Genomic DNA, 27675 nt, shown 5'->3' on the forward strand with positions numbered 1-27675 from the left:
AAAGCGACAGAAATAAGAGAAACTATTTGTGATCTCGTTGTCTTCAAAAACCGCTAAAACACTGTGTACGGGATTTAGGGTACAAGTCGGTACAAAATAGGACACTCAAAAGTCACTTAAAAGCACGCACAACTAGATGATACAGTTTTAATGAACTATTGTCGAAACATCGAAATACTATCCACACTCACTGATAAGTAATAAAACTAGATTTATAGACACAATTACACATCTCTACACATAAAATTGTCAAAATGATTGACATAATTATTATAGTTCTCAATTTAAATGCAATTGAAAGAATGCTGATTATCAAATTCAGTTCATACGTTTATCAATTGACTACATCTGCGGCTATGTAAGACGGAAGTAAATTAAGACGATAAGTCTACAATAAAGAAAATTCCAACATTTATGGAAACTGTAAATAAAATGGTATCACTTTTTATATTTTTAATGGCTCGCGTTGCACTCCTACATAAGGTAACTTGTTGAGCATGCATAAAAAAAAAACAAAAATAAATCACTTTACAACAAAAACCTTGTCTTTTATTCAACAATAAATTTCCTCTAATCTATCGAAAGGAATTATAACAATTTGTACATCATTCTTTTAGGTGTAGGTTGGTTCTTCAAGTAGCACATAGTTTCATGCCAATTTCCCCGCACTTGTAGCCGACTTCTCTCATCAAATACGGCGTTCTTTCTTGGACAGGTGCTGACAACCATTCGTTGATGTTTACTGCCACTGCAGCGTATCCATCTTTTTCTAATATATCCAGTATCAGCCTAAATACTCCTCGGAGACGATTACTGTTCATTGAGAAGCAGCCAGGTTGGAAGTTAAGTACGCATACACTGAAAAATTAAATAAATTTATTGAATCAGACCATTCGATTCAGACAATTTCTGGAACAGGATAAAAGCAAATTCCTTTAAGCGTTTGGTACTCGCAACTGACGGTCTTATACAGCTAGGTATAAAGAATTTAATAAGGTAAAGAAGTTGTAGGTCTCTGCCTACCCCTGTGTTAAAAGGGTGTGATGATTTTATGTATGTATTTATGTAAAAACAAGGGTAACTAATAGCAAATAACTGACAGTTAGCGAGATACTTACACTATACTACCATGCGGTAGATTTAGATATCCGATGGGTACTTTCAAATCGCCGCTACAGTTCGGCATCTTTACTGGATAACCGCCTTTGAGACAGATCAGGCAATCTGCAAATATTAACAAATATATAAGTCATCTTATATTTTACTAAATTTTCAGTAAGGCCGATCAAACACACATATTTAGGCCGGCACGTTCGGTTTGGCAATATGTATCGAACAACAAAATCGACTCGAAGCAATTACTGCACTGTTCAGCCAATCGGGTTCGGTCGTGACAATTCGGTTTTCATTTTGGCGCGGCAATGTAGAGCGGCATTTATCCCGAACGTTTGGCCGATTAATTCCGAACCGAATATATTTGTAGCAAGTAACTATTCATTAAGTCGTTCGAGTTTTAGAAAATGATTGTATAAAGAGTTTATTCATACCAGCAAGTATTCCATTCGGTAGAACAACATTTCTCACAACATAATCCTGTCCTCCCAGCCCTTGTGATAGATGCTCCTCCAACTGGTCGGTCAGAGGATGAACAGGGTACAACGACCTCGCCTTGTCTAACACCTCACTGGGGACTTCGTAACTGGTACTATGGAACGCTCTCACGGCTTCATGTAGCGTTAACACTTGCAAATAATCTAACGTACTGCTTTCCCTCTCACAAAACTCTTCGAAATATTCCTTCGAAAATACTTTAGCGAGGATTCTATCTTCGAAGTGTCCTAACGATGCTAATTCAAGGCAGATCTTGGCCCACGGTAGAGCTGAGTTCTTTCCCTCAAATACTGGGTTCTGCGACATTTGTTTTTGTATTTCGGTCCATTGTTCTCTGTTTGGTGTGTAGTTGCTGTTTGAGAGACAGTTTATAAAGCTCAGGAGTATGTTGGTGCGAGCTGATGCCAGGGTTCTTGGGCTGGAGCACGCGAGGTCGCAGAGGTAGTCGACTAGTCCTAAGTGCGTGTGTGCCTGTAAACATAATAATGGGTTACTGATGGATTCCATTTTAAAAAAAATCTTACTTTACATAACTCAAAGGTGACTGACTGATAGTGATCTATCAACGCACGGCCCAAACCACTGTACGGATCGGGCTGAAATTTGGCATGCAGTTAGATGTTACGACGTAGGCATCCGCTAAGAAAGGATTTTAATCAATTCTACCCCCAAGAGGATAAAATTAATAAGTTAAAAATAAGTTTGTATGAAAATTCTTTCTTAGGTCACAATTCACGAAGACGAAGTCGCTGGCAAAAGCTAGTAATAAGTTTTTGTTTAAAAAGCAATGAGGTATGGTAATCGGTATCTGTCGTTTACACGTTTTGTTGAAAAGCAACATTTGATAAAATTAATAATAGACAATGTAGAACTACTTACAATTCGAGATAAAATCCGTGCAACAAGCAAACTCCTTTCGAAATCAATTTTATTTTTCACAACATAACTGGCAATTGCATCCATAAGTCTCTCGTGGTAGAACTCCGGGTGTTTCTCCAACACCCTGCCTTTGATCCTGGCCGCGGTCCTCAGAACCTCGTCATAAGAGAACTGCGCTATTCGCTGCGTCAACACATCATAACATATGTGTAGTAGTTGTACCCTCGTGGGATGCATTTGCTCTGTGCAATTAACTTGACATAGCGACCACACAATCGACCTCGCCACTTGCGCGTCTATAGACTGATCGTGTAACAGTAACGCCGTCACTATATTATTAATACATCGATCGGGTAAATCGTAACTGCAGCAATAAGACAGCATGTCTTTTAGTAGAAACAAGTCCCGATTGTCAATCTCCAAAGGCAAGTGTATTTGGAAAGCTAAAGGCAGGGCGAGTTTTAGCGCGTCTACTAGATGATTCTTTTTATCAAATCTTGATACTAGGAAGTCTACAAACATGATTTGTCGTAGGTTTAATAGGTTTATGTTATATCTGATTAGTTGTAGCATTGTTTGTACTATCAGTGAGTCGGCTGGTACTTTGAGGTAAGATAATACTTTCGTAGCCTCGATAGCTTCGTTAACGTCGAGTGCTCGAGCGTGTTTTTTGAAGTTTTGACAGAGGATGCCAAATGTAGGATCCTTTACTAACGGCTCGACTCCATTCGGTATTCTAGAAATAAAGAGAAAAGTCATAAATATCATATAGAAACGTGTACAAAATGGCTCTTATTAAGGAGCTCACAGAGATTTTTTTTCGTAATTGATATTTTGTTTATTAATATGCCTGTGGAAAAAAAAACGGCGTACTGAGTATGAGGGAGAAGCCTATACTCGGCAGGGGGCAGAATTATAGAATAGATAGATAATTGGAAAGTAGGCAATAAGTTTCTTGGGACAAATTATGAAATGTTCAGGATAAGCAAGTAATACCAAAGCAAATAGATGTCCATATATTATGAGGAAGGCATTGGAGGGTGTACTATGCAGTCCACATGACCTGACTTACTAAGGACCGGAGTAAGAAGAAAATCGCAATTATATTGCTACCTACTTGCCAGCCTTCTGCAGTTCAAAGAGTGATCTAAAAGCCTGTAGCATGTGCTTGTGTGTCAGTACAGTCATGTTCTTCTGTACAGCTTCCAACACGTCGGCCGCGCTCGGCGCCATCTTAATAGTTGTCATCACGACGTCCGGTGAGTGGGAGCGCGATATCTCCGTCACTAGGGAAAATATATTTATAAAGATTTTATGAAGCTCTACTCAAGTTCATGTGTCTGAGTAACAAACTGCTGCGAAGAAGGCAAAAAAAGTCGGTGACTGCAAACTTCTTCTATCGTTTAATACAGCAATAAGCACTCATACTTTTTACTCATCACACTTAAATTCTGAGTAACTTTAATAAAAAATATTTTCTGACTACTCTGAAATCTACTTTTGTAAGCAGTATGTTGCTAACATTGAAGGATTTCTTCTGATTTGGCAAAATAAATTGTATGCCAATATTTTACTGCAACAGATTTCAAGATTGAGATGCATGAATATGAATGCAGTAATAACTGAAGAAATTAAAAAATTGTTTCGTATACTAATTGAAATTAGTGCATTCGTGCTTACAGTCAGAAGCGAGACTCCGTGAGCGTAATGAGTTGTTAAGAGTTCTGCCGTTCAATACGCTGCGCCACATACTCTTCAGCAGCAGCGTCATGATGTCTGAAAATGAACAAACAACACTTATTTGTTGTTCAAAATGAATGCTTCTAATATCATGTTTTGATCTTTGTGTACTGGAACGCGATATTTTCAGGTTATATTTATACCTATTTTAGTTAGGTATATTTACTAAATGTTACGAAACAATAGAGAAATGTATATTTAACAATATTACAAAGGGTTTTTACGGTGATTTCTATGTTACTTACATTCCAATTGTAATAATTCGGTAATTTTCACTTATTTTTTAGAAACAAATATCAAGAATTTACCAATATAAGTAGGTGCAATCGAATGTATCACGAACACGCCAATAAATAATAAATATAAATTTCTACACAACCATAGTTATAATACATACAGAACTAAAAAAAAAGCTGAAATATAAGAAATTTGAATAGTTCGCGTGACTGACAGCTGATTCTGACATTTTGAAATTTGACAATGTTGAAAACAAAATATCAACAAAAAAAAAGGTTTTTGTTTTTAGCCAAAGAAGGATTTATTCTATGCACATCTAATTATTAAAAATGGCAAATATTGTAAAATTTGGCAACCGTCTTATTAAAGAGGTCTCAAGCTTCTTATTTATTACAGGAACACTTGGCAGAGCACTATTGAACTTATGATTGTTTTTATTGAAACTATCACTTCGTATAAAGAAACGTAGTGTGAAAACGTTCAGAAACACAAACGATTGTCTGTCAATATTGTAATATTATTTTTAATGCAGATAAGTAGCCTCGATTATTGATATGCACTGCATTATATAGAAACTTCAAAATATTTCTAGTAAACTTAGTCTGTTCAATGTACACAACCAGTTGAACAGCATTTTCATTCTTTCATGTTCCTATTCAAATTAGTAACCATTTTCATATTGCTGAACGAAAGTATATTGACATTGTGTTAGCTGTCAAAGTTATTCACAAATTCACAATATTTCACAATACAATAATATTTCATGCGTTACAGACAATTATTGTTTTAAAAACTACTGTTAACATAATTATACGACACAACATAACAAACATATTAACAGATCGCACATTACTCGAGTACAAAATGCAGAAAGAAACAGTTGTAAATTCCAGGCCGGACCGGGAGTTACGAAAACAAATCATCACACCGGGCGACTGTAACTTGGTGCCGTATGAGGAATCCTGCTGTAGAATTACACTAACTGAAGTTACATGTGAAAATGAGACGGGGCCGTGTGAAATACAGTCTGAAAGTCGAATATTTAGTCAGTCTTTCGACGGGATGGTTTTGATCGGCGATTGCGATTGTTTCATTGATAAAGATTTCGAGTTGATTCTGCAGCAGATGTGTTGTGGAGAGACTTGTGTGGCGTCGATGGTGTACAGGGACGGTGATGGCGCGCTCGTCAAGAAGATTTCGTGTAAGATAGAGCTGAGGGAAGTGACTGAGGAGCAGTTGATCAGTGATTGGAGTAGAGAGAGGCTTTATGAAGCTGCTTTACATCACAAGGTTTGTTTCTCATTCTGAATAATACAATAAAAACAAAACAAACGCCATGTATATAAACGTCTTTACAAACTTTCCTTGCCTTATTCATATCAATACATCTAGTCATACATGGCCACAGGTTACAAGTACTATACCCCTGATCTTTCTGAAAGAAATCACTGTTTTGATCTGTATGTCTTTGTAGGGGGTTCCGTCCCAGTGGTTCCATTAATATAATATCGCACCTTTTTCTCATAGGGGTAGGCAGAAACCAAAGAACTGTACTGCAAAGACTTCATTTACTAAGAAGAAAGAGGATCAGTGTAGCTTGTATGTCCAAAATGGCCAATATGTTTGACCTTTTTCTCTCACAGTCTATATTCTTCTCTGGTTTCAGGAACAAGGAGTAGAGCTGGTGAAACAGAAGAGGATTGTAGATGCGTTCAGAAGATTTAACAAATCTTTGAAAATGTTGATAGCTACAGAACCCCTTGACCCTGATGCAGTCAGTGAGGACGTTGTCCAAGAAATGATTGATTTAAAGGTAAGGTAGATAATTTTCTTTTATACAAAAATGTTTCCCCAAATTTGTTGCCATTCACAAAATTCAATAACAAATCAACCAATTCGGCATTTTTTTTTTAAATTTCTTTGTCAGGGGAAAAGTATTTGTGGAGAGCAAAAGCAGCCTTAACAATGAAAAATCAAAAATGTTTAGTAAAGTTGCATGGGTCAGCTAGTATGTCCTTTAAAAATCTTTAACTTGTTTTGTTTGACTTTATGCCTATATAAGCCCGGCCATAAACTTGTGGACTGTTGACATCAATTTTGTTGTCAATTCATCTGTTGTATATCTTTTCCAACGCTTAGCCATTACCAGTAAAATGGTCTTTAATTCTACGATTTTTTCAGGTAAAACTGTACAACAACCTAGCTCACTGTCAGCTGCAGTTCAATGAATATGATGCGGCACTGCAACTATGTAACAAAGCACTTAATTTCGATCCTGAGAATGTGAAGGCCTTGTACAGAAGATGCACTGCTTATTCCGGTCTCCAGATGTACGAAGATGCTTGGAGAGACATACAGTGTGCACTAACCATTAACTCTAATGACAAGGCAGCTCAACAAAAAGCAAATGCCCTAAAACCCAAAATTGAAAAAATAAATAAAGAATATGCTAATGTCATTAAGAAAATGTTTGCGTGAAATGGAATGTACAATGTATATAGTTTTAATTTTTATTGTAATTTAGGAAATAAATGTTAATACCTACGTCTTTATCGTTTTTTTTAATTATGCTGAAATACATCATACCTACAGACATAAGATCACGTCTTCTTCCCGTGGGCGTAGGCAGATCCCATTATGCTGGAATTGCTGAAACAATTGGGGTATAGTTCAAGGAAAATAAGGTAAAAAGACGAAGAAAACAAACAAATAACAGTATAAAATTAGTATATATTTCATATCGGTACAAAAATTACAGATTATATCCATATACCTACATACTCGTATATCACGTAACATAATGTCAGGAGCGAAATTAACTGCACTCAAACACATTTTAGACGCTTTTATGAACAGTAACATCAATACTACTTTATCTTTTTCGAGGGCTGAGCAAAATTACAAAGAAAGACAAGAAGGTTTAGAAAATATTACCTATAGCTGACCCGCGCAACTTCGCTTGCGTCACCTAAGAGAATGAGTCAAATTTTCCCCCGTTTTTGTAACATTTTTCGTTGCTACTCTGCTCCTAATGACTGTAGCGTGATGTTATATAGCCTATAGCCTTCCTCGATAAATGGGCTATCTAACACTGAAAGAATTTTTCAAATCAGACCAGTAGTTCCTGAGATTAGCGCGTTCAAACAAACAAACAAACAAACAAACTCTTCAGCTTTATAATATTAGTATAGATAATATGTACCTATAGTCCGACAACACAGTAGGGAGCCTTGGCATGCAAGATTAATATCGAATATAATTGAGATTAAAGAGTATGTCCGACAATAGCAATCCGTAAAAAATAGGGAACCGTCCACTGCAAAAGTTTGCGGGTGAATGACTCATAAGTATTACGTTTTGTAGACCTCCTCTACTCGCGCAATAAGCAAACAAGGCTCTTTACTAAGTTATCTCAGTACAATTACATAACTGTTTTAAAGTATGATGCATATTTATAAGTAATTTTATAAGTATTCTGTTTTGTTTTTTTCTATTTAAGCTGACATTTTATAACAGAGTTTAATTTTCAAAATATGTACAACACAAATTTTAGTCTCTAATGTACGTAACTATACTTTTAAGTAATCCTTTTGAACCGGATTGCGCATACTGTTAATAGTCTTCTATGCATAAATGTATTATCTGGCCCCTGCGATACAAGCCACGAGCTTAGTGCAGGGACCGCCGCAAACATTTGATTGTATGTATACTAAATTGATAAATAAATAATTTGAATTTGAATTTGATTTGAAAAATATCAAAATAATTGTTGTAATTTTATCAACATCGAAAAATGTATTTTAACACAGCAACTTTTGCACGATCAGCGACGATATCGTAAAATATAGGTACTTGGTACATAATTATGTAGGTACATATTACATATTATGTATGCTCAGAACTGTGTATAACAATATACCTATTATAATTTACACATAACAATAAAGACTTGGTCGATTCTAAGGCAACTGGTAACTGGCCAATGATTCAACATAGTTTATAGCATAAACAGTGATAACTTAGTGGTTAACGCACGCGCTCAAGTACAAGTGGTCGAGGGTTCGCACCCGAGGCAAAACACCAATGATATTTCGAAGTTATGTGCGAATAAAAAATAATTATCACTTGCTCTAACGGTGAAGGAAAGATGTTAAATTCTTGAAGGTATGCAACCCGTATAATAACGGCGTAATAGTTTTTTTTTATACTATATATATAAATCATTAGATTCGGTCAGATTTATCTTTACAAACAAGTTAACGAAACATTAAATATATTCGACAATCCGTATTAGGTAACAAGCGAAGCAATAACGTAACTATCGACGGTAAAGACAACTACAGTAATCTTTAACTTTAAAAATAACTTGCATTATGACTTTATAAGTCTCTAAAAACTTCATGAAACTACCAAAATCATGCATGAAAAATTACCTACATTATGAGAGAGAATATACATTTAAAAAATAGATTTATCTCTTATTAAAATTATTATATTATTGAGAAAAGTCTTGAAGCTACGGTAACCGCCGTATTGGCTATGTAGAGGTAGGTTAAATAAAACTTATAACAAAATTTACATTCCTTGTCAAAGTCTGCTACTAATCGTATTAGATTCTTCATGCTTAACGCACCTTCAGAGTATGAATGACATAATGTTCTACCAACATCGAGTCACTTATGCCTTTATTCTACTAAAGATACGTTGTAAAATCGCATTCTTAAATTCCATACTAAAGCATTTTTAAAAATACTATTTTATAAATGAAAATCATTAAACCTTCATGTAGATTATTTCTACTCACAATCAGCATTTCATAATGCCCTATATAGTTTAGAATAAGTACTTTGGAATATAAAGTAGGTAGGTACTATTCTGACATTAGCTCGAATCTAACACGACTAAGCAAGCCAGCTTATCGATGTTCCACTGAATAATTATTAATAAAAATCTATGCTATTTTGCTGTAAACTAACTACATTTATATCAAAGCGTTATTAGTATTTTGTGCCCAAAAATAAAACTTAAAATACTTCGGCGTGGCTACAAGACATTTAAAAAACGAGATTCAAATCTTGAATTTGTTTATAAACGCCATTAGATGGCGCTGTTCTTTATTTACATAAAAAGTAATTTCGGAAAAAGTGCCACTTTTAACAAAGAAGCCACTTAGTATAATCTGTTACTTTTTTAAGGTGGGTCTTGAAGTGATAACTAAAGGGGAACAATACCTGTATTTGACTATGCTTTTTTAACATAAGCAAAACAAGGTAATTCTAAAATCTTTCGAGGTACAGGATCGTGTTAACTCTCGTGTAATACAAGTATTTAAGCACGCACCAAATAACTGTGTGTTTAAATATAGTCGCAAGCCGTTGCAAGGAAATTAAACAATAAAACAAGCGATTTAGGATAGGATTGTTGGACGCCGTAATTGTAAAGTCTATCACCCATACACCTCTTCTAGCAAACCGACTTAAAAAAAGGAGAAGGTTCTCAATTCTCTTGCTTTAAAATGTTTGCTACCTTATTACTTTTGATTGAAGGGGTTCTGATGATTATTTATTAAAAAGCTTGTGCTTCCTTTGTGGCCAGTGGTCGGCCAATGATCTAGATTTGATTAGTTATACAACTTTGTTATATTTCGGCAAGAGTTATTTGGCACCTCGTGCAAAGGTCGCAAAGCGTGTAGACTGGACATATTTCTAGCCGGCCGGTAACCCAGCCACGCCAATAAACTAACTCTAGCATTAACTAAGATAGAATTATTGTTTGGCACACACACATATTCACAAATAAGTACAAACTAATGTCTATAGAATTATAGGGATGTTGTATTTTAATATGATGATGAGCAGTGATAGCCGAGTGGTATAAGTTGGTACCTCCCACGCAAGTGGTTGACGTTTCAAACCCGAGGCAACACACCAATAGCCGGGTCCCGACTGAGCGAGCAGCCTCGCGAGGTAATATCTCAGTCCCGCTCATTTCGATCTGAAAGAAAAGAGACCTAGATATTGCTCCGCGAGGCCGCTCAGTCAGAACCCGGCTTTGGACTTTTCAAAGTTATGTGTGTATAAGAAATAATTATCACTTGTTCTAACGGTGAAGGAAAACATCATGATGCAACCTTGCACGTCTGAGAGTTGAAAACAGTTGAAGGGAGAGAAAACATTTTGAAGGTATGACTTTGTATACCTCCAAGATAATTACATAAGAGATATCTTTATACAAAAAAGTGCACATATTTTCTAAACAATACATTTTATTAAAAAAATACGGCGTCTTTATATCACTCTGTAACTGTAATATTCTTAACTAAGTCACACTTTTTCAAAGATATACTTGTCTTATAATTTTGTTACCTGACTTAACCTCCTGCCTACCAGGGTCCCTTTTTTTGGAGTATGCTGTTGAAATTTTAGTATAATGTTGACAATAGGATATGATATACAGGAAAAATAGTAAAAAAAATCCTTCATGGGGAAAATCGGTTTTTCCCTATGTCCTTTATGTAGGACAAAGTGACTATATTACTATGTGATTTATGTAGGACATAGACTAGTTTTAAGGTAAACAATGGGTTTTGGAAAGGAATATAACACAGATTAAACATGTTTTTAATAGTCAGAATTGTATGTCCGTCTCACAAAGTTAAAAATAAAACAAAAGGAAAACTTATTTCAAACAAAACTATCGGATTTAAACTTTTCTCATCTTCAACAATTCTTAATAACTAATTAGTCGTTAATTAGGGACATAATTAAGGGATCAATTAAGTTTCATTAATACCTTTACCTATATACTACGTTACGTTTCGGTGGAAATCGAAAAAACTGTTCTTGTTTGGCGTTAAACAAAAATACCCGCACATTTCTTTGCAAAATAAAGTGTTTTTTTTATGACATCGACTCTTTCTACATCGCGACTGTTTTGCTCCATGAAAAAAATGTGCAGCAGCTTTTGTACGGCTTTCTCTCTCCCTCTTGTGTTTAGACTCCATTTCCTCGTACTCATCGTCTTCCTCATAGTCGTCATCTCTTCCTTCATTATCCGAAATAAGCTAAATCCAACTTATATTTGCTCAGCTGCATGACATTTCTCTTATGGGCACCCTTTTCAACCTGAATAATGCGGTAATGCAGCCATGCATTAACCACGGCAAGGTCAAAAAGCTATGGCATTGTCTGATATAGCCACAAATATGTTGAAATATGTACTTATGTACTTTATAAAGTACATCAGAAGTCTAAGTACTAAAACATTTATAGTCTACATTTGTCCTCTGCAAAGGACATAAAACAAAAAATCATGGTGTATTGAATATTTTATAAAATTATATCAAACTACCAGTGCACATCATCATTTTATAGTCTCAATTAATAAATTATCGCATAAAATTCAATAAGAACCAACATTTCAATAAGATTCAAATCGATTAACGTACCGCTGCGTGCACGCACCGACACACGTCCATCTTCTGTCGCCATTACGCAAAAAGGGAACCACACGGCAATTGACATTTACCTATATTTAGTAACCTAGATATTCGATAGATGTCACCATCTAAATCTTCTGGGACTACCAGTTTCAAAAACGGCAAAATATTTTTTTGAAATTTATCCGGTCTTATGTCCTATTTGTAGTACAGATGTAGGCAGGAGGTTAAGAATTTATCTTTTGCTACCCTGAAAACATCCCTATATTTATTCATTAGGTTAATACACTAGGAGTCTTTTTTGTCGTCGACGTACGTCGCCGTGGTCGTGTTCATGTGCTGTGTGCTCAGCGAGTCGAATGCTTGCTGGTGTACCTGATAAATACAATTAAAATTAATAAACAACACTTAAACGACGAATTAATCAGAGCTTGTACCTACTCTTTTTAATTTTAATTTTTTATAAGAAGCAAGGCCTTGTTCCTACTTTTTTAATTTTATTTTTTTATTAGAAGCAAGGCCTTGTATCTACTCTTTTTAATTTTATTTTTTTATAAGAGCCAAGGCCTTGTACCTACTCTTTATAATTTTCATTTTTTATAAAAAATAAGAGCTTGTACTGTAACGACACTACTGAGGAACACTCTTATTAACCTACATTTAACTTCTTCTTATCGTATGGTTAGTGGTCAACCTAGTATCAAAGTTGTTCAAGCCACCCGAAGGCCTTTGACGTGGCTTAATAACTGTTATCTTGATTGACAAAAACTGAGACCGACTTTTTACGTGCCGTCCAAAGCACGGAGACGCCCAGTTCAAATACCATTATGCCGTCACACATCTATAGAATGACCGCGCCAAGGTTACTTAGACCCACAGATTGTTTACCAACCGATGAGCGCGAATAGGCACGAAAGCGTCTTCTACTATTTTCTTTCAAAGTCTTTTAACAGAACGAATACTTACATAAGATCGCAGTGTAGTCGCGATATCATCTAACTGCATGCCGATTTCTCTCATGTTGCCTGTCATTCTGTCAACAAAATATACAATGAATTTGACCGAACATTATACCACACTGTCCCCCATGCATTATGCCATGCAACCCGTCTGAATGTGGTGGAGGTTTTTTAAAGACATTTTTGTTTGGAATTTAGTATTCACAAATAATTGTTTCGGGTCTGGCTGTACGTTGTGTCCGTTGTTTGTACGTTTCTAAAAGTCTCCGCGACACAAGCGCAAATCTTAGCGCGGGAGTTGTCTTTAAAAAATAAAATAGTGGTCAATACAGTGTCAAAATTGCTCGAGACGCTGGAAGGCTCAAAGGCCAAAAACTATTAGAATACTGTTATTTAATTGACAATTAGCGGGACCATATTTTAAAGTGTCCGAAACACGGAGAGGTTCAGCTCGGAATGTTCAATGAGACCTGTGATCGCAACATATTTGAATCAATTTTTTAACTAAGTAGCCTTCACAATTAGAGTTTGATTAATATTGCCATCAATTCTGTTAAGAATCGGTGTTTTAATACGTATCCATAATTCACAAGTTTTACATCAAGAGAAATTAGCTGTTTAACAAACATACAAAATAAAATGAAAGAGCTCAAATACTTATAAATAAACATAAAAAGCACATAGAAGTGACTGACACACCCAAAATAAAACCTATCAAGTTTTAAATTATTTAACGGTTATTCATACTTAAGTATATTTTAAATAGAAAGTTAATTAATTATACTCTTTATTAAACGTTTATGATTATGAATGTATTTTTTTGTTTCTGTCGAACAAAGATGTCAAGATTTTGATAAAAGTCGCATAAGTAGATAGTTTACAATCATATCAAATAGGATACACTTTTTACCGCAAAGTCTTTTCACGCGGACGATGTCGCTAAAGTTAGTTATTAATTATTTACTACTACAAGAAAATAGTTAATAAGGTTAGGTAAAGACCGCCACCACAACAGACAATATTCACCTGGTGTAGCCCCACACACCGAGCATGACAGCCGCTCCGAGCGTGATGGCCTGGCCCGCCGCCACGAGGGTCTGGACCCCAAAGGCAGCAGCCACGACCCCTAGCAGGTACCCCAGGATCATGAGCGTGAGGAACACGATCGGGGTCCCCAGGATGCGGTAGACATTCTTGCCTTCATTGTGAGCAGCCAGTTGGGAGTATAAGTCTTCAAGTTCCTGGATATGGGAGAACACCTTGGTGGTGAAGTACCAGGTTAAGAAGGGAGGTATGTGACAGATTGAGAGGTTAGAATCAGTTATTGTATGTTGTAGAAAATAGCGAGCGTTTTGTGAGTATGTTGTAAAGGTATACACACATATTCGGTACGGTATTAATTGGCCTAGCCGAGCAGCAAAATCGAATGTTTAGATGAATCCGATCGGCACGAGCCGAACAAATGCAGTAATTACTTTGAGTCGGTTTTGTTGTTCGATAAATATTCCCAAATTGAACGTGCCAAATCGAATATGTGTGTAGCCGAAGCGATTTTGAAATTGATTTTTAATCTTTTAATTCTTGCTTTTCTCAGGTACAGAACTATCTAATAATTTACCACGTCTTATAATACGAGTATTGGTATGGACATGGATGAAATAAAATTCTGTCCATTCCTTGCCCAGCGATGGGACAGTAATAGGTTTTAAAAAACAAAAAAAACATACCTTAACCAGTTCTTTTCTAAATGTATCTGACATTTCCTCCCCGCCCATTTTCTTTTTGCTGTCAAAGGAATGGAGTGCTTTGTTGAGGGTCTTCCAGTGCTCGGCCTGGAGTCTGGCAGGCTGCAGGTACGGCCTGGAGCCACCACAAATCTCATCCATCAACGTCTTGTACACTTCGCTGGCTTCAGACATGGCTGACCTGTTGTTGGCTTCAGCTGTCGCCTGGAATTTAACACGATATGAATTTTACTGCCTCTGTGCGGTAATGGATATGATAGCTAATCTCGAAGTCTTTTGTTCTATTCTTAGGTCGGGTTATGTGCCGTAGTTTTTTTTTATTTTTATTTGTTAGTCCCAAACATTTGGCCAGCATGACTTAAGGCCAAATCCCATTCCTGGAGAAACCTTAGCCCAACAAGGATAGTAATCTCGGTATTTTTTTTTATTGAATATTCCCAATCATTCCCAATAGTAGACCGGAGCTAGGTGACTTACCCGAAATATAGCAATAAGCTCGCCCCCTATTACATGGGATTTTAATTCTAAATGGCACAACGTTTAGTTCACTTGCCTACACTTTCGGGAACAACAGGGGCGATATTATGTAATCATATAGATATGTATATTAGAACTGACCTGCAGAATAGTGGTGGGTTTAGGAAGCTCCTCACTGTTGAAGATGTCGATGTAGCTCTTGAAGTAGTTGGGCAAGTCCCTGGCTTTCACCTTCTGACCGTCAATGACCTTCGGCACCAGGTTCCTGCGGTCCAGCAGCATCGGCACCAACTCTTTTAGGGATTGTTTGAATTCAGGCTGTATATCTGAAATATAATGACTATTACTGGTTTTTTATTTTTAATAACGGATCTAATTAATTATTAAATTAAGTTCGAGTCGGATTCTCACACTAAGGGTTCCGTACGATCATAAAATCGAAATATTTTTAGTATTTGTTGTCATAGCGGCAATAGAAATAAATAATTTGTGAAATTTCAGTTTCCTAGCTATCATGGATATATTATATACATACCTACAGACAACGGAGTCTTAGTATTATGGTCCCGTTCCTACGTTTTGGGTATGAAACTTTTAAAGTTATTTTTTACGTGCCTTCTGAAGCATATAGTTGCTCAACTCAAACACTATGGCTCTTTACCGAAAGCGCTATACTATCTAAAACCACTTTAGTTACGGGGTTAAACAGTTAGTATACCGGACAGTTTCCCAGCGAAGCTAGGGTCTGTAGCGACTTTGAGTCCTGGGTGTGGCATGAGGAAGCAAGTGAACTCCTCGAAGCACCGGGTGATGTGCTGACGCAGCTTCTGCAACTCCTCGTGCTGACCTTCCTTGACCTGGTGACATCACATTACTATATTAATCTACAACAAGAAGCTTGTCTAACATGACACGAATTAATCTCTCGTCTGCAGTATATAATTGTCAAATTTCTCTACGAAGACCTTCTCACACAGAAAAATCAAATGTCAAAATCCTAATTCAGTTGACTAGTTTTAGTGGTCTAAACGTTCGCCTCGAAGGTTCGGACCTATGACAACACACTAATGACCATTCCAGTTATGCGGGTATTAGAAAACTATCACTTGTTATAACGATGAAGGAAAACATCGTGATGAATCCTTGCGTGGCTGAAGGTTTTTTAAAATAAGTAGTCCTTGAAAGTATGCTTAGCCCCCAAGCTGAACTGGGCTAGTGTGGTGAATCAAAACCTTCCCCTTATTAGGAGGAGACACTTGCCCAGCAGTGGGAGATAAATGGGTTCATTACGTAATCTTTTTGGGCATGCGCCGTGAAAGTTGAAACTGTACCTCTAGTCGTTTGTCGAGGAGCTGCTGGCCGCCCACGGCGCCGTAAGCGTGGTTGTAAGGGTAGCTCCAGTCCCTCACCAGGAACTGCAGCCGCTGGAACGGTTTCCCCTCGATCTTGTCCTTCGCCACGCAGCCGTAGTCCATAAACAACTGGAAACATCATTATTAATAAGTTTTAAACAGTGTTTGAAATATTGTGGTTTTAAGGCATTAAGTATACAAAATTGCTAACAGGTCTTAAACACGATGAGAATTTTAAAGTTTACGATACCTTACTTGCTGCCCAACGTATTGATCGAATTGTTGGCCCGTGACTACGGTGGATGAAATTCGTCCAAAGGGTAGAAATCGGACATTATTACCAAGAGACCGCTGGTCGTCTGTCTGTCAGGACGGAACTACAGGACAATCTTTACAAACTTCCTTTGATTCATTCATATCCAAACATATAATATATATTATGTTTTCATATACATAAATAAACACCGTACTTATTTCCGTGATTTTGTAATTTCATCGCTTAAGAGGCTAAAATAGGGAATTAAAGTCAACTTTTATGCGATCAGAGACGCACCGGTCCACTAAGTTAGTACACGCTATTTTAAATCTTTGACAGAATACTAAAATGGCCGATTTAATGCGATGGTAATGAATAATACCTGTAAGTGTTGCAGGTCGTCTTCCTCAATATTTTGTGAGAGGTTGTAGATCTGCACGGACGACAGCATGGTGGACAGCGCGAACACGGTCGCGTTGTCCTTCACCGTGGACTCGCTGTCGAACGTGCCTTGTGTGTCCATCAGCAGGATTACCACCTGAAACATGACAAAGATATATCATCACTAGATCATACTTTATGATACAATAATAATTTTGGCCACAGCGGCCTGTTTTATTGAAACCAGCCAACTGTGCAGGGCTTTGCCAAGTGTGTGCACAATACACATGTACACTCTCTATTCCTTTACTCTTATAGTCTGGTGGGACGTTCTAACCGACACAACCGGGAAGAGGTCAGGCGCAGGACCGACGGCTTTAAGTGCTCTCCATGCCACAGATGTCTACGACCACAACTTCTTAATTCCAGGCAATCTCTGGGATTTTTTGAACATAAGACTTAAAAAAATTATAATATAAAAAATTGCTAGATCTATTATGTATAGAGGGTGCTGGAATTAATAATTCGTCTGTAAAAGGTTGGGAGCCTATCATGTACTTACTTACACAGTCTAACTGAGCGTAGGATATGTCATCTTACCTTTTCCCCGCTCTCAAGAGTGGCTTTAAAAGGTTGTGACCAGATGTGTATGCCTGTAGTGTGTCGGTCTGAACCTCCCTTCCACGAGAACCCCTTCAGTTCCGCGTCCTCGGAGCCGAGCCATTCTCCTTCGCCACCTTCATTATACTAAAACAAAAAAACATAGCTAAAAATCACGCATGTTTTTCGTAGGGGAAGGCAAAGACTTATTAAGAACTCCTACATACGTCCTTCTATCCTTACGGACTTCCTTTACTTCGTTCACATTATTAAATAATTTTCTTATAGAGTTAGCTCTACCACGGTAGCTTCTAATTAAATAAAAAACATCATATCGAAATTTGAAGTTTGAAAACTACCGCTAAATGTGCCTCAGAAAACTGGGCATTTATTAGCGGTCTTTACACTCGGTCTGCATTGAAGGTTGCTTAACCTATTCGTCGTTTACCCACCGGTGAGCGTAAACAACTATTCAATGAGCGCCTTAGAATTAAATGTAATTTTAAGTAATAGATTCACAAATTACATTTTTTTGAAAACGGATATCCGATGCATATTTGCCTTGAGCATTCTGAAAGTGGACATTGAAACTGCAACTAAATAATTGTTTCCGAAATATCATTAACAAACTTAAAAAAAAGTAGGAGGTCCTCATTATTTGTATATTTATTTTTATTTAACTGCATATTATATTAACTGTGTAATGTAAATATTTTATTATAATATTGTATAATTGAATATCATTGGACAACTCACACACGGTAATTTGATCTCAAACTAAGCAGGGCTTGTTATGGTCATTAAGTAACTGATAAACATTATATCTTGATCTTGATATCAGATACTTAAACAACCAGGCTCACAACAGATACTCGTGCTCATCATATAAATATTGGCCCCTGGTGGGATTCGAACTAACCAAACGCGGCGCGATTTTATTACAACGAAGTAATCAAGTCAACCACTGCATCAAACGTACAGGTAATAAGTAAATCATTTAAATTAAAACTTCATATTATACAATACTAAACTAAACTTTAAATAACTAACAAAAATTGTACAATTAATGTAGAAAAACTAAGTTAAAAGGTTAAGTAGGTACTCACCGTGTGTTGTAGATACCGCAAGAAGAAGTCTAGCAGAAACGACTTGCCTTTCCTGTAGGCGCCGGCGACAGACACCAGCACTACGGCTCGATCCTTCACATCATTCTGAAGCAATAGTCTTCGCAGTGCCTCTTCATCTAACACGAACGTGTGCTCCTCGCTAGGGGCCACTATTTGCACACCATGACCTGATGATAACGGCTCTGGGCCCTCTGAAATATCATAAATAATGTTTTTTGATTTTGAGTTTCTTGCTTGCTGGAACCGATTATTTTTTTATATTAGAAAAAATATATTTTCAAATTGTTAAAGATAGATAATATACTTTCATGAGACTCGAGCCTGTACTCGCTTTAAGTTTGTTAAGGTGCTGCGAATTACAGGATATCATGTCTTTTCATTATTAAGCGGTAACGACAAATATTCCCAAATACATTAGCTACTCTAAACTACTAACCACCGGTTTCTGAGTACATTTAGCGGTAGTTTATCCATTCAATAGCGTTTAAACTCGTACAAAAAAACGCTTTTGAATAGATATACGATTTTTCTAGAGATAATAATTTTTGTGAAAATTCAGAAAATTTAATTGTACCTACCTCTCAAGCGATTATTTTAGTTAACGCGAAGTATCTATAAGTATAATCTAGTTCTAATATGGAATTAACATCGTTTAATAGGCGTGATATTATGTATGTAAGGTAAGTATATAAGTAGGTACATATCTAGTATGTTTGTTATTCATGTATTTTAATTGCGTACGAGGAAACAGCACCGGTCGCCTATTTACCTGCTAATCAGTGACAGTTACTAATCAATATCGTTTGTATTTATTTATATCTATATACCTATTTGATTTAGATAGCAACATCTACCAAACTAGATCACCTCCCACGCATGTAGGTTTAACCGTTTAACGCTAAGGTACCATGTGGTTACTTTTTAAAAAGACTACGCATAAAACTATAACCGTATTACGAGGTCACACCATATTTCGTCTACAGCGACCAGTTTCAAAACCAGCCAATCTATGCAGGAGTTTGAACAGGTATTTACAAAGTCTTTTCATTCTCTATCAATACCTGATTTGTCTGATTCCCTCACTTTTAATTAGTTAACCAACACGACCGACAGGAGATCAGGAATCCATTGGCCAAACGTACTCTCCGAGGCATGGAAATCTGCGATCTCAAAGCCCCGGGAAATTTTGTACGCAGACAAAATGGGGAGCAGAAGCTTGTATTGGAAGATAACACTATCATTGTAGAGTAGATTGATAGACAGATTGTAGATTGATGCTCTCCTGTGGTTAACCACAAAGTCCACAGACCAGACAGACTTGAGTTTGTTCAAGGCCGAAAGAAGATATATTATATCGACGTTTTCAGTGAGAAAAGTTAAATAGTAAGTTTCGAACAAAAGTCAGTATTGACATTAGTTCGAATCTTACTCGAAGTCGAATTGCCATTAGTTCCAATCAAATTCAATCGAATACGAATTCGATTTTGTCGGGACTAAGTCTTGGTGGTTTTTTATTAGGTATTTAATTTAGGTACCCAGCTTATGTTCCCAAAAAGTTAGGGAGCGACCTTGCCTTTCATGTCTATATTTAGTGTGTTTTACAAATTATCAATATTTCGATACATACATGTTTGATGGTATTTTTCTACAAAGTTAATTTTCATAACGAAGTTTAGTTAAGTTATTTAGTTTATCAGTTGTACTCTTAATAGAATGTGACAACTCTGCGCGATCGATATTATTCGACGAATGCAAGTCATGCACTTAAATATTTATATGTTCTAAACAAAGAAAGCATTAAATCGATATACTTACTAGGTACATTTGTACCTAGTACTACTGTAAATTCACCTTAAGATTTAACAGGTCCTGTTAGTAAAGGGCCTAAATATGTACCTTAGTTAAGATCATCTTGTTTTTCGAACCCATCCTATATTATTTCAGGAAATCTTAATGTATAGGTACCACAGACACTCCGGGAGTTTGGAAAAAATAATCACTAATAGACTAATGTTAAAACTGGCCCTACCAGCAGATAGCTCGTCTTTCAGATAAGCGCTATGTAGGCTAACTGACAGAATAAGTATTAGATCGTTATCCATCAAAATGTTCTATAAAACCCAGTAGATTCTGACTTGAATTATTTTTAACAGTTCGTACGTCACGGTTGACAAATATATGGTAGACAAAGGAATGCTAACATATTTTTTTATCTAGGCACCGAATATTACTGAGGGCAGTGAGGGCCGGAAAAATTATCAAGATAACAAAGAACATGATATTGATTATTATCTACACTCTTTACTAATAATAAAAAGCTGAAGAGTTTGTTTGAACGCGCTAATTTCAGGATCTAATGAAAAAAAAATGTTGTTGTTGCATAGTCATTGAGGAAGGTTATAGGCTATATAACGCTCTGGCTAATAGTGTAGCAGCAATAAAATATGTACTGAAAAAGGGAAAATTTGTTTGTTTTGTTGTTCACATGGATGAATTCGCATGCCTCGGCTGGGTGTGTTTAAAGCCATTTGTTGAATTTCAATATATACAAGTAGGTAGTGACCTAGCGACCCGTGCCGGCTTGACACGAGTTAGCCATGGCATACAAACATGATAGTAGGTATAGAATAGTATTGAGCTCAGTCAGGTATGTCCGTTTTATATCATGTTTTTATCGCATCTCAAGTGGAGGATTCTTAAGAATAAGATTACTACTTCCGGAGATTATATCAAGAAACAAACACGGAAATGTTGATAAGTAACTTCGATAAGAATAATTATTAAAACAATTAGGGTAATCAATATACCTATGTAGGGTACGTATTTAAAACTTCTGTTACTGAGTGACTGACTGACTGATGAACAACGTACAGCCGAAACTATTGAGCGTAGATAGGTATAAGTTAAAATTTGGTATGAAGGTTTCTTGGGAAATGTAGAAGAGCACTAACAGAGGATTTTTGGAAATTCTACCCAGGAGATAGTAAAATTCTATGCGGCAAAGCTGCCGGCGGCAAAACAGTCTATGTTTAGAATGAATCCTTATTTTCCTTGGCCACACCACCACGCGTGAACTGGACAGACTTCGCAAATTATTTTTGATATGTGTTTGAAGAACTCTGAGGAACTCTTACATTTATTAAAATGTATCGTAACAAACTGCACTTGCTTCTACTAGTATTTTATCAAAAGAAATGTCGATCAAAGTCTTGCACAATATTGCACATAGTTTCAGAAAACGAAAGCGGACATTATCCTCGAAAAGATAAATATATGGAGTCACGCGAGAGACATTGAATTTTAGACTAAACCGGGCCTACCTACTCCGTTTGCTAGGTACCATTGATAAACATTCTAATACTTACTTATAAATTACTAAAGACTAATAGCATTCGTCCGACCAGAGTTTTGAACCCGAGACGTTACGATCAGCAGTTATACTACTGCCTCGACCACAGAAGCGATTATTTATAAAACAAATTGATCCAAATCAAAAAATTGTGCCTGCCTATAACATAATAATTCAACGAGCTAGCAACAATATCGCAATGTTGACATATAGAATTATCAATACAGACCCTTAACAGTCCACTTATCACGAAACACGTGATTTTAACAAGAGTAAATAAACAATGAGTTTTTTTGTAAATGACACAGCATTTATTTATATCTTTGACTTGAATGAACACAGTACAATGCCAATTGAATCATAAAACTTCTCATATGAGTCATGAGACGAAGGCAGCCGTTAATCGTGATAATAGCCTTCAGAAAAATCAATGATTTTTCAACAAAGAGCTAGATAACGTGATTACTTCAAGATTTAACCTGACTTGACGAATAATTTTATGATTTACGTAGAGTTTATAAACTACTTTATTATGTCATTAATGATTTAAAACGAATACTGTAAAAACGATGGCTTTTGGCCACCAAATCTATAGGGCTTCAAGTTTCAAACGCTAAATATTTTTTATCAAATAATGCATAACTTCGTTGTCCACACTGTATTACATTTAAATGAGTGTATTTTATTCAAATATTTATAAAATGACGTCATAGGCTTGTAATATTGAAAACTGGACTCGAACCGCTAACCATCCGCGACGAATACGTGCTACTGCGTCATCGCTATAACTACAATTAATTTTAAATGTACATTTACAACGTTTAACCAAACAGCATTGGTTTAAACAATAGTGTTTCAACACATGACTTGTTGCACTTCCTCTATATACCCACCAGTTGAATAACAAGCTCAAATTTTAACCAAATCCGACATTCTAACATTTCTTGCCAGTAGAATGTTTACATAAACAAAGTAAAATACAATATGACATAATTGGCCGTTAGGAACACTTTTCACTGCACTGTTATTTGATTTCACTCACAAATATTGCTTAAAACGTGTGGAAAATATGTTGAATACTCACTGGACATTTTGTTTGTGTATTTGTGATGGTAGAATGTAAATAAATGTTACGGTGTGTGCGCGCGTGGTGTTAGCTCGGTGGCTCGCGGCGGACTGAGGGCCATTGTATGACGTGATTGAGTGACGGCGGCCCGCGGCTCACTCTATAGCTCGTGTCTAGTGTCTAGCCCGACGTATCATTTTGGCGATACACTTAATAAACGGTGATGTCATAGCAAATCTACGTATATGTTTGTTTCAAGGGCGCTTTATATTATTATGTATTTTAGTACAGCTGACGGGCGCGACGATGTTCGACTGTCATTTGGTTGATATAAACATCGACTTTTGAAATCAAATGTTTGGTTTCAAAGCTCTGGCTAGCTCTACATCAAATTCGGTTTAGTGAATTAGCCGTGAGGCGTTACACACATACAGACTTTTGACTTTACCATATTAGTACAAACAAATGGCAGTGACCACACTGGCAGTACTCCACGTCTACTCATATTAGTTGGAGGCAACACGATTGGGAGCTTACAGTACTTACGCTTGTAGTGTAGCCACCAGTCGAGGTATATCCATCACAATATTTATAATTGTATCACATTTTAATTTGAGACAACACTAAGTATCGCTTTTGTCCTGTTCGTAGAGTTTGTTATGTGGAAATTGAACCAACAGCCTCCAAACGCGCTGATAGCGTGGCCATTTTAACCACTGTGCCATTAAGTACCTAGACTGATTTTTTTGCTTGATTTTCATACTTACCACTAGACTAGAAATGTTATGATAGTATTTGGGTGCAATTGGAGCCTTAGTCCCATGTATCTTGTAAACGCAGGCTTTTTATTGTTTACCTACTTACTTGACCAGCAAATGATGACATTCAAATCAATGAGTCTTTCCAAATTTCGCTAAAAACACTGATTACATGTAATTCAAATATCAAAAAGGTAATGAAAAAACAATCAGCGATAATTTTTAGTCAACTTTATTGTATTAAAACAAGTATTTACATGAAAAAACTCCCGTTCGTGGCGGCCGGAGCGTCACAACCGCATACATATTTTATACAAGTTCGGTAATCAACAAAATAAACTATAAACACCTCAACGAATTACTTTACCCAATGCCAAACCAAACAAACAACATTCATTTACAATGAATTTAAGATTGGCACATGCTAAATATTATTATTTATAAAAAAATCCACAGATATGTATTACTATTAAACTATTACACATTTATTTACACAGTTTTTAAAACACAACTATAATGTCTTTGTAAGTTAGCAACGAAGTACAACTGTGAGAATGTGTGGTGAGATTCAAAGAAACTACATGTTGAGTATTGTTGCGCGACTGTTGGCCGACTGTTGTGCAACTGTTGCGTTAGTACTTGTTGCAACAATGTCTGTAGATGTTGTTGTTAGCCAGTGATGTGTAGAACCGACTGACAGTCGCGCGCTTCAAACCCGTATTAAATTAGGTAAAGAAGAGAGCAAGAAACAGTAAGGCAGTATTATATTTGACTATTTTCGCGATTGCTAACTTACTCGCGACACTAACTACAACAGGGCCGACGCACACTGGTGATGACTTCAATCATCTTATCATAAGAACTTGAAAATGGCTTGGCAATTTACAACCGATGATCTAGTCGTTCAGTCTGCACCGACCCTAACTAAATTAAACATGTACGATCCCTAATTTTGAGCAACAGACTAAAATTTTGAACACACCGAGATACTTACATAAAAGAAAGAAATAAAATGCAAAAATAATATATAATTTTGATTCAGTATTATGTAAACTGTACACCAATGTAGTTCTGTATAAAACGTTATTACCAGAAGACAATATTAAGTACATGATTTATTTTATTACGAGTGCGACGCAACAAGTGATAGATGATAATTTTTCGTCCAAAAAATGGTGAGAAAATAAATCCAGCTTTGTGCACAATTTAAATCTATAATTACACAATATTAACTATTAAATTTGTTAAAATCTTATTGCTTTATTAAACCTATACCTTTATTGTTTGTATATAGTAAAAACCGTATTATTTAGTCGCGGGGTTCACCTCGGTACAGCTCTATACATCTTACCGTGGTGAACCTGCGTCCCTCTTGGACCTTTATCCACAAAATAAATGCACAATGCATATTTTGCTCCTCTCCTCATAGATTTATCATCATCCATGACATGATTTGTTACCCATAAATTACTTTGACATTTTTCGATACATCTAGCGCATTCTCCATCACCTTTCAAAGGTCTTAACATACAATAAAATATGTATTTTCATCAACATTATGTATTCAATACAATGTTCTTATAACATAAATGTTTGATAATTCATAGACAACTGTCGTCAACATTAAAAACTATCGCAACGACTAATCTCAAATGACGATTATAAAATTAAGAAACATAGATTGTCTGTGGAAGGCAAATGTGTGTTGCCAACAAGAAATATGAAATATTTGTACATATTTACACCCTTAATCATAAAAGCTTATATTAGGAATATTATTGTATTCCTTTCTAACGTGTTTTATAAACATTTACAAGAATGACAAGCTACGCCGTTATTACGTATGTCTTTATGAATGAGGGAGTTGTTTTAAAAGAAAATGTTAAGAGAAATAGAAATAATCGTCGTTTGAAATCGTGACGCGTTACACATAGGGCTGAACCTAGGATGAAATATACGACATGTTCATATTTTAATACATATGGAAAAGAATTGATTTATTATTTGCAATGAGTGCTTTGAGATAAGCCTTCCCACCGGGCTGTGAGAGTGGAATAGAGTGTACCTATGTATTGGGCACAGACTTGGACTTTTAAACCACTTTCTGTACCATTGATATATTAAGTAGAACTTGTCAATATTTCATTCCGGTTCAGCCGCGGTGCGGTACAAGAGCGGGCACGTAACCATTCCTTATATTAAATATATTCACAAGTCACGAAAAACGTCCTCAAACACTGTGCTTCATGACTAGAGTCCGACCTTTCACACCACTGAGCCACTGCGACTGGTTATATCAAAAACTAGCGGACTAACCCGACTTTGTCCAGGTATAGTACAGTTTTATCCCGTTGATTCCATTCCCGTGGGAATTATGATCCCATCGATCCCATGTAAACCTTGTCCCGACAGTTACAAACACGGTAGTTCATCTATTCAATAGCGTTTAAGCTCATATAAACATGCCAGTTGGAATGGATAAACAACGGCTACTAAGTTATTATCCGTTATCGTATTCGATCATTGTGGGTACTTTGAGAAAATATTATACTTTTCTAAAAATGCGTGTTTGTTGTAGTTTTAAATTCTTCTTAGCACCGAATTGTCGACTAGATGTGAAATATTTCGGTATTTAGCAACTACTTTAGTATCAAAACATGAGACGCGTATTGGTATAAGATGGTTTAAGCAACCTGCAGCACGTTCCATAAATGGACAGCTTAATGTTATTTTAACTGAGCGTAGAATTGCTCGTAAAATATCGATCCCTGCTATTATTTATGGTGATAGTTGTTAGACTATGAAAGGTCTTATGGCTGGTCGACCACAAACCATACGATAAAAAAAGTACCGAAGTTTTAGCACCGACTAGACAGCATTTTAATTAAAATTGAATATTTTACATTAATTTGATTGATAATTACCAGTCGCAGTTCATTGTGACGTAACTTAGAAGGCTACTTTCATACCTAGAGACGTAAGCGTCCAGCACAAATGAAACTGTAGCCAATTCATAATGTAGAGGCCGTCTGTCAAACTTTATACGACAGAAGCGCGATTTTCTACAGTCAGTGCTACTGGCTAGCGAGTTTGACGTTTTAAATTACAAGAAAAATAGTTCTTACGACATACGCTAGGGGCGCTGATCGGATTTCATACTAAACTTATGGTAGTAGAAAATCTGGGCACAGCTGACGGGAGTGCCGCTACGCGTCTGTAGATATGAGAGTAGCACCGTAGATATGTGTGTGTGGCGGACTCGAGCGGGGCGGCGGGCGGGGCGGGCGGCGCGGTCACAAGTGCTTGTGCTTGCCGTTGTGGGCGGCGCTGGGCGGCGGCGTGGGCGGGCCCAGCGCGCGCTCGGCCGCCGCCGCCGCCGCGTGCTCCATGCCCTTCTCCAGGCACGTCTGGTAGCCCGGCTTCAGCACCTGCCAGGCACACACTTATATAGTTCCAGTCGATACTGATCGCCAAAACCAGGGATTGATTGGACATCAAAAGACGGCCACCGAAATAGAGGGCGGCCACACAGTTGTAACGAAAATCTGACTGCTGTCATGGGACCTTACAAGAAAGAGAAGATATCGCACGAGGCCCAGGGATTTAGAGGGGTAAAGGGAAGGCGATATAATAATCAATTTCTATAAATATATTGAAACTAAACCACATGAGATAACAAGTAATAAAGTTTAAATAGAGT

The 27675-nt window shown here is 36.7% G+C and overlaps 4 protein-coding genes across 9 annotated transcripts in view; 1 reads left to right on the forward strand and 3 right to left on the reverse strand.

The window, feature by feature from the left end:
• Positions 1-519: 519 nt before the first annotated feature.
• On the reverse strand, positions 520-4688 carry LOC142981142 (uncharacterized). Of its 2 annotated transcripts, none has more exons than XM_076126838.1 (7): positions 4539-4688; positions 4171-4266; positions 3608-3776; positions 2491-3226; positions 1548-2082; positions 1119-1224; positions 520-858 (listed from the first exon to the last, which is right to left on the reverse strand). In XM_076126838.1, the coding sequence occupies exons 2-7, from the start codon at positions 4259-4261 to the stop codon at positions 633-635; spliced, it is 1863 nt and encodes a 620-aa protein (XP_075982953.1). In that variant the 5' UTR covers positions 4262-4266; positions 4539-4688; the 3' UTR covers positions 520-632. The 2 variants fall into 2 exon arrangements, with proteins under 2 accessions (XP_075982953.1, XP_075982952.1); XM_076126837.1 differs by having other exon boundaries at positions 4476-4688.
• A 499-nt stretch (positions 4689-5187) lies between these two features.
• Positions 5188-7014, forward strand: LOC142980964 (uncharacterized). The gene is made up of 3 exons (XM_076126597.1): positions 5188-5757; positions 6134-6280; positions 6649-7014. The coding sequence occupies exons 1-3, from the start codon at positions 5332-5334 to the stop codon at positions 6943-6945; spliced, it is 870 nt and encodes a 289-aa protein (XP_075982712.1). The 5' UTR covers positions 5188-5331; the 3' UTR covers positions 6946-7014.
• Positions 7015-7177: 163 nt separating this feature from the next.
• Positions 7178-23385, reverse strand: LOC142980898 (atlastin-like). The gene is made up of 11 exons (XM_076126491.1): positions 23236-23385; positions 18782-18993; positions 17676-17822; positions 17077-17232; positions 16418-16567; positions 15805-15943; positions 15228-15412; positions 14592-14813; positions 13891-14105; positions 12872-12938; positions 7178-12280 (listed from the first exon to the last, which is right to left on the reverse strand). Exons 1-11 carry the CDS (start codon positions 23240-23242, stop codon positions 12194-12196), a joined length of 1587 nt encoding a protein of 528 aa, XP_075982606.1. The 5' UTR covers positions 23243-23385; the 3' UTR covers positions 7178-12193.
• Positions 23386-24191: 806 nt separating this feature from the next.
• atl (atlastin GTPase) overlaps positions 24192-27675 on the reverse strand; it is a 36941-nt gene continuing 33457 nt past the window's right edge. For all 5 annotated transcript variants that reach the window (XM_076127120.1, XM_076127122.1, XM_076127118.1 and 2 more), the window contains one exon: positions 24192-27403. In XM_076127120.1, the coding sequence (XP_075983235.1) occupies positions 27269-27403 (135 nt within the window). In that variant the 3' untranslated portion in view covers positions 24192-27268. The remainder of the gene's footprint in view (positions 27404-27675) is intronic.

This window comes from Anticarsia gemmatalis, chromosome 19, assembly GCF_050436995.1.
Source record: "Anticarsia gemmatalis isolate Benzon Research Colony breed Stoneville strain chromosome 19, ilAntGemm2 primary, whole genome shotgun sequence".
NCBI lineage: Eukaryota > Metazoa > Arthropoda > Insecta > Lepidoptera > Erebidae > Anticarsia > Anticarsia gemmatalis.

What these genes read in the sequence shown, in the direction of transcription:
- LOC142981142 (XM_076126838.1), bottom strand. Translation starts at nt 4,261, where the DNA reads ATGACGCTGCTGCTGAAGAGTATGTGGCGCAGCGTATTGAACGGCAGA. An exon ending in ACGGAGTCTCGCTTCTGACT is followed by an intron (nt 3,777 to 4,170) that starts GTAAGCACGAAT and finishes TATTTTCCCTAG; the next exon opens with TGACGGAGATATCGCGCTCC. An exon ending in ACCGAATGGAATACTTGCTG is followed by an intron (nt 1,225 to 1,547) that starts GTATGAATAAAC and finishes TAATATTTGCAG; the next exon opens with ATTGCCTGATCTGTCTCAAA.
- LOC142980964 (XM_076126597.1), top strand. Translation starts at nt 5,332, where the DNA reads ATGCAGAAAGAAACAGTTGTAAATTCCAGGCCGGACCGGGAGTTACGA. An exon ending in AAGCTGCTTTACATCACAAG is followed by an intron (nt 5,758 to 6,133) that starts GTTTGTTTCTCA and finishes CTCTGGTTTCAG; the next exon opens with GAACAAGGAGTAGAGCTGGT. An exon ending in AAGAAATGATTGATTTAAAG is followed by an intron (nt 6,281 to 6,648) that starts GTAAGGTAGATA and finishes CGATTTTTTCAG; the next exon opens with GTAAAACTGTACAACAACCT.
- LOC142980898 (XM_076126491.1), bottom strand. An exon ending in ACGACCTGCAACACTTACAG is followed by an intron (nt 16,568 to 17,076) that starts GTATTATTCATT and finishes TGATGTTTCCAG; the next exon opens with TTGTTTATGGACTACGGCTG. An exon ending in TTAGAAAAGAACTGGTTAAG is followed by an intron (nt 14,106 to 14,591) that starts GTATGTTTTTTT and finishes TCCCATATCCAG; the next exon opens with GAACTTGAAGACTTATACTC.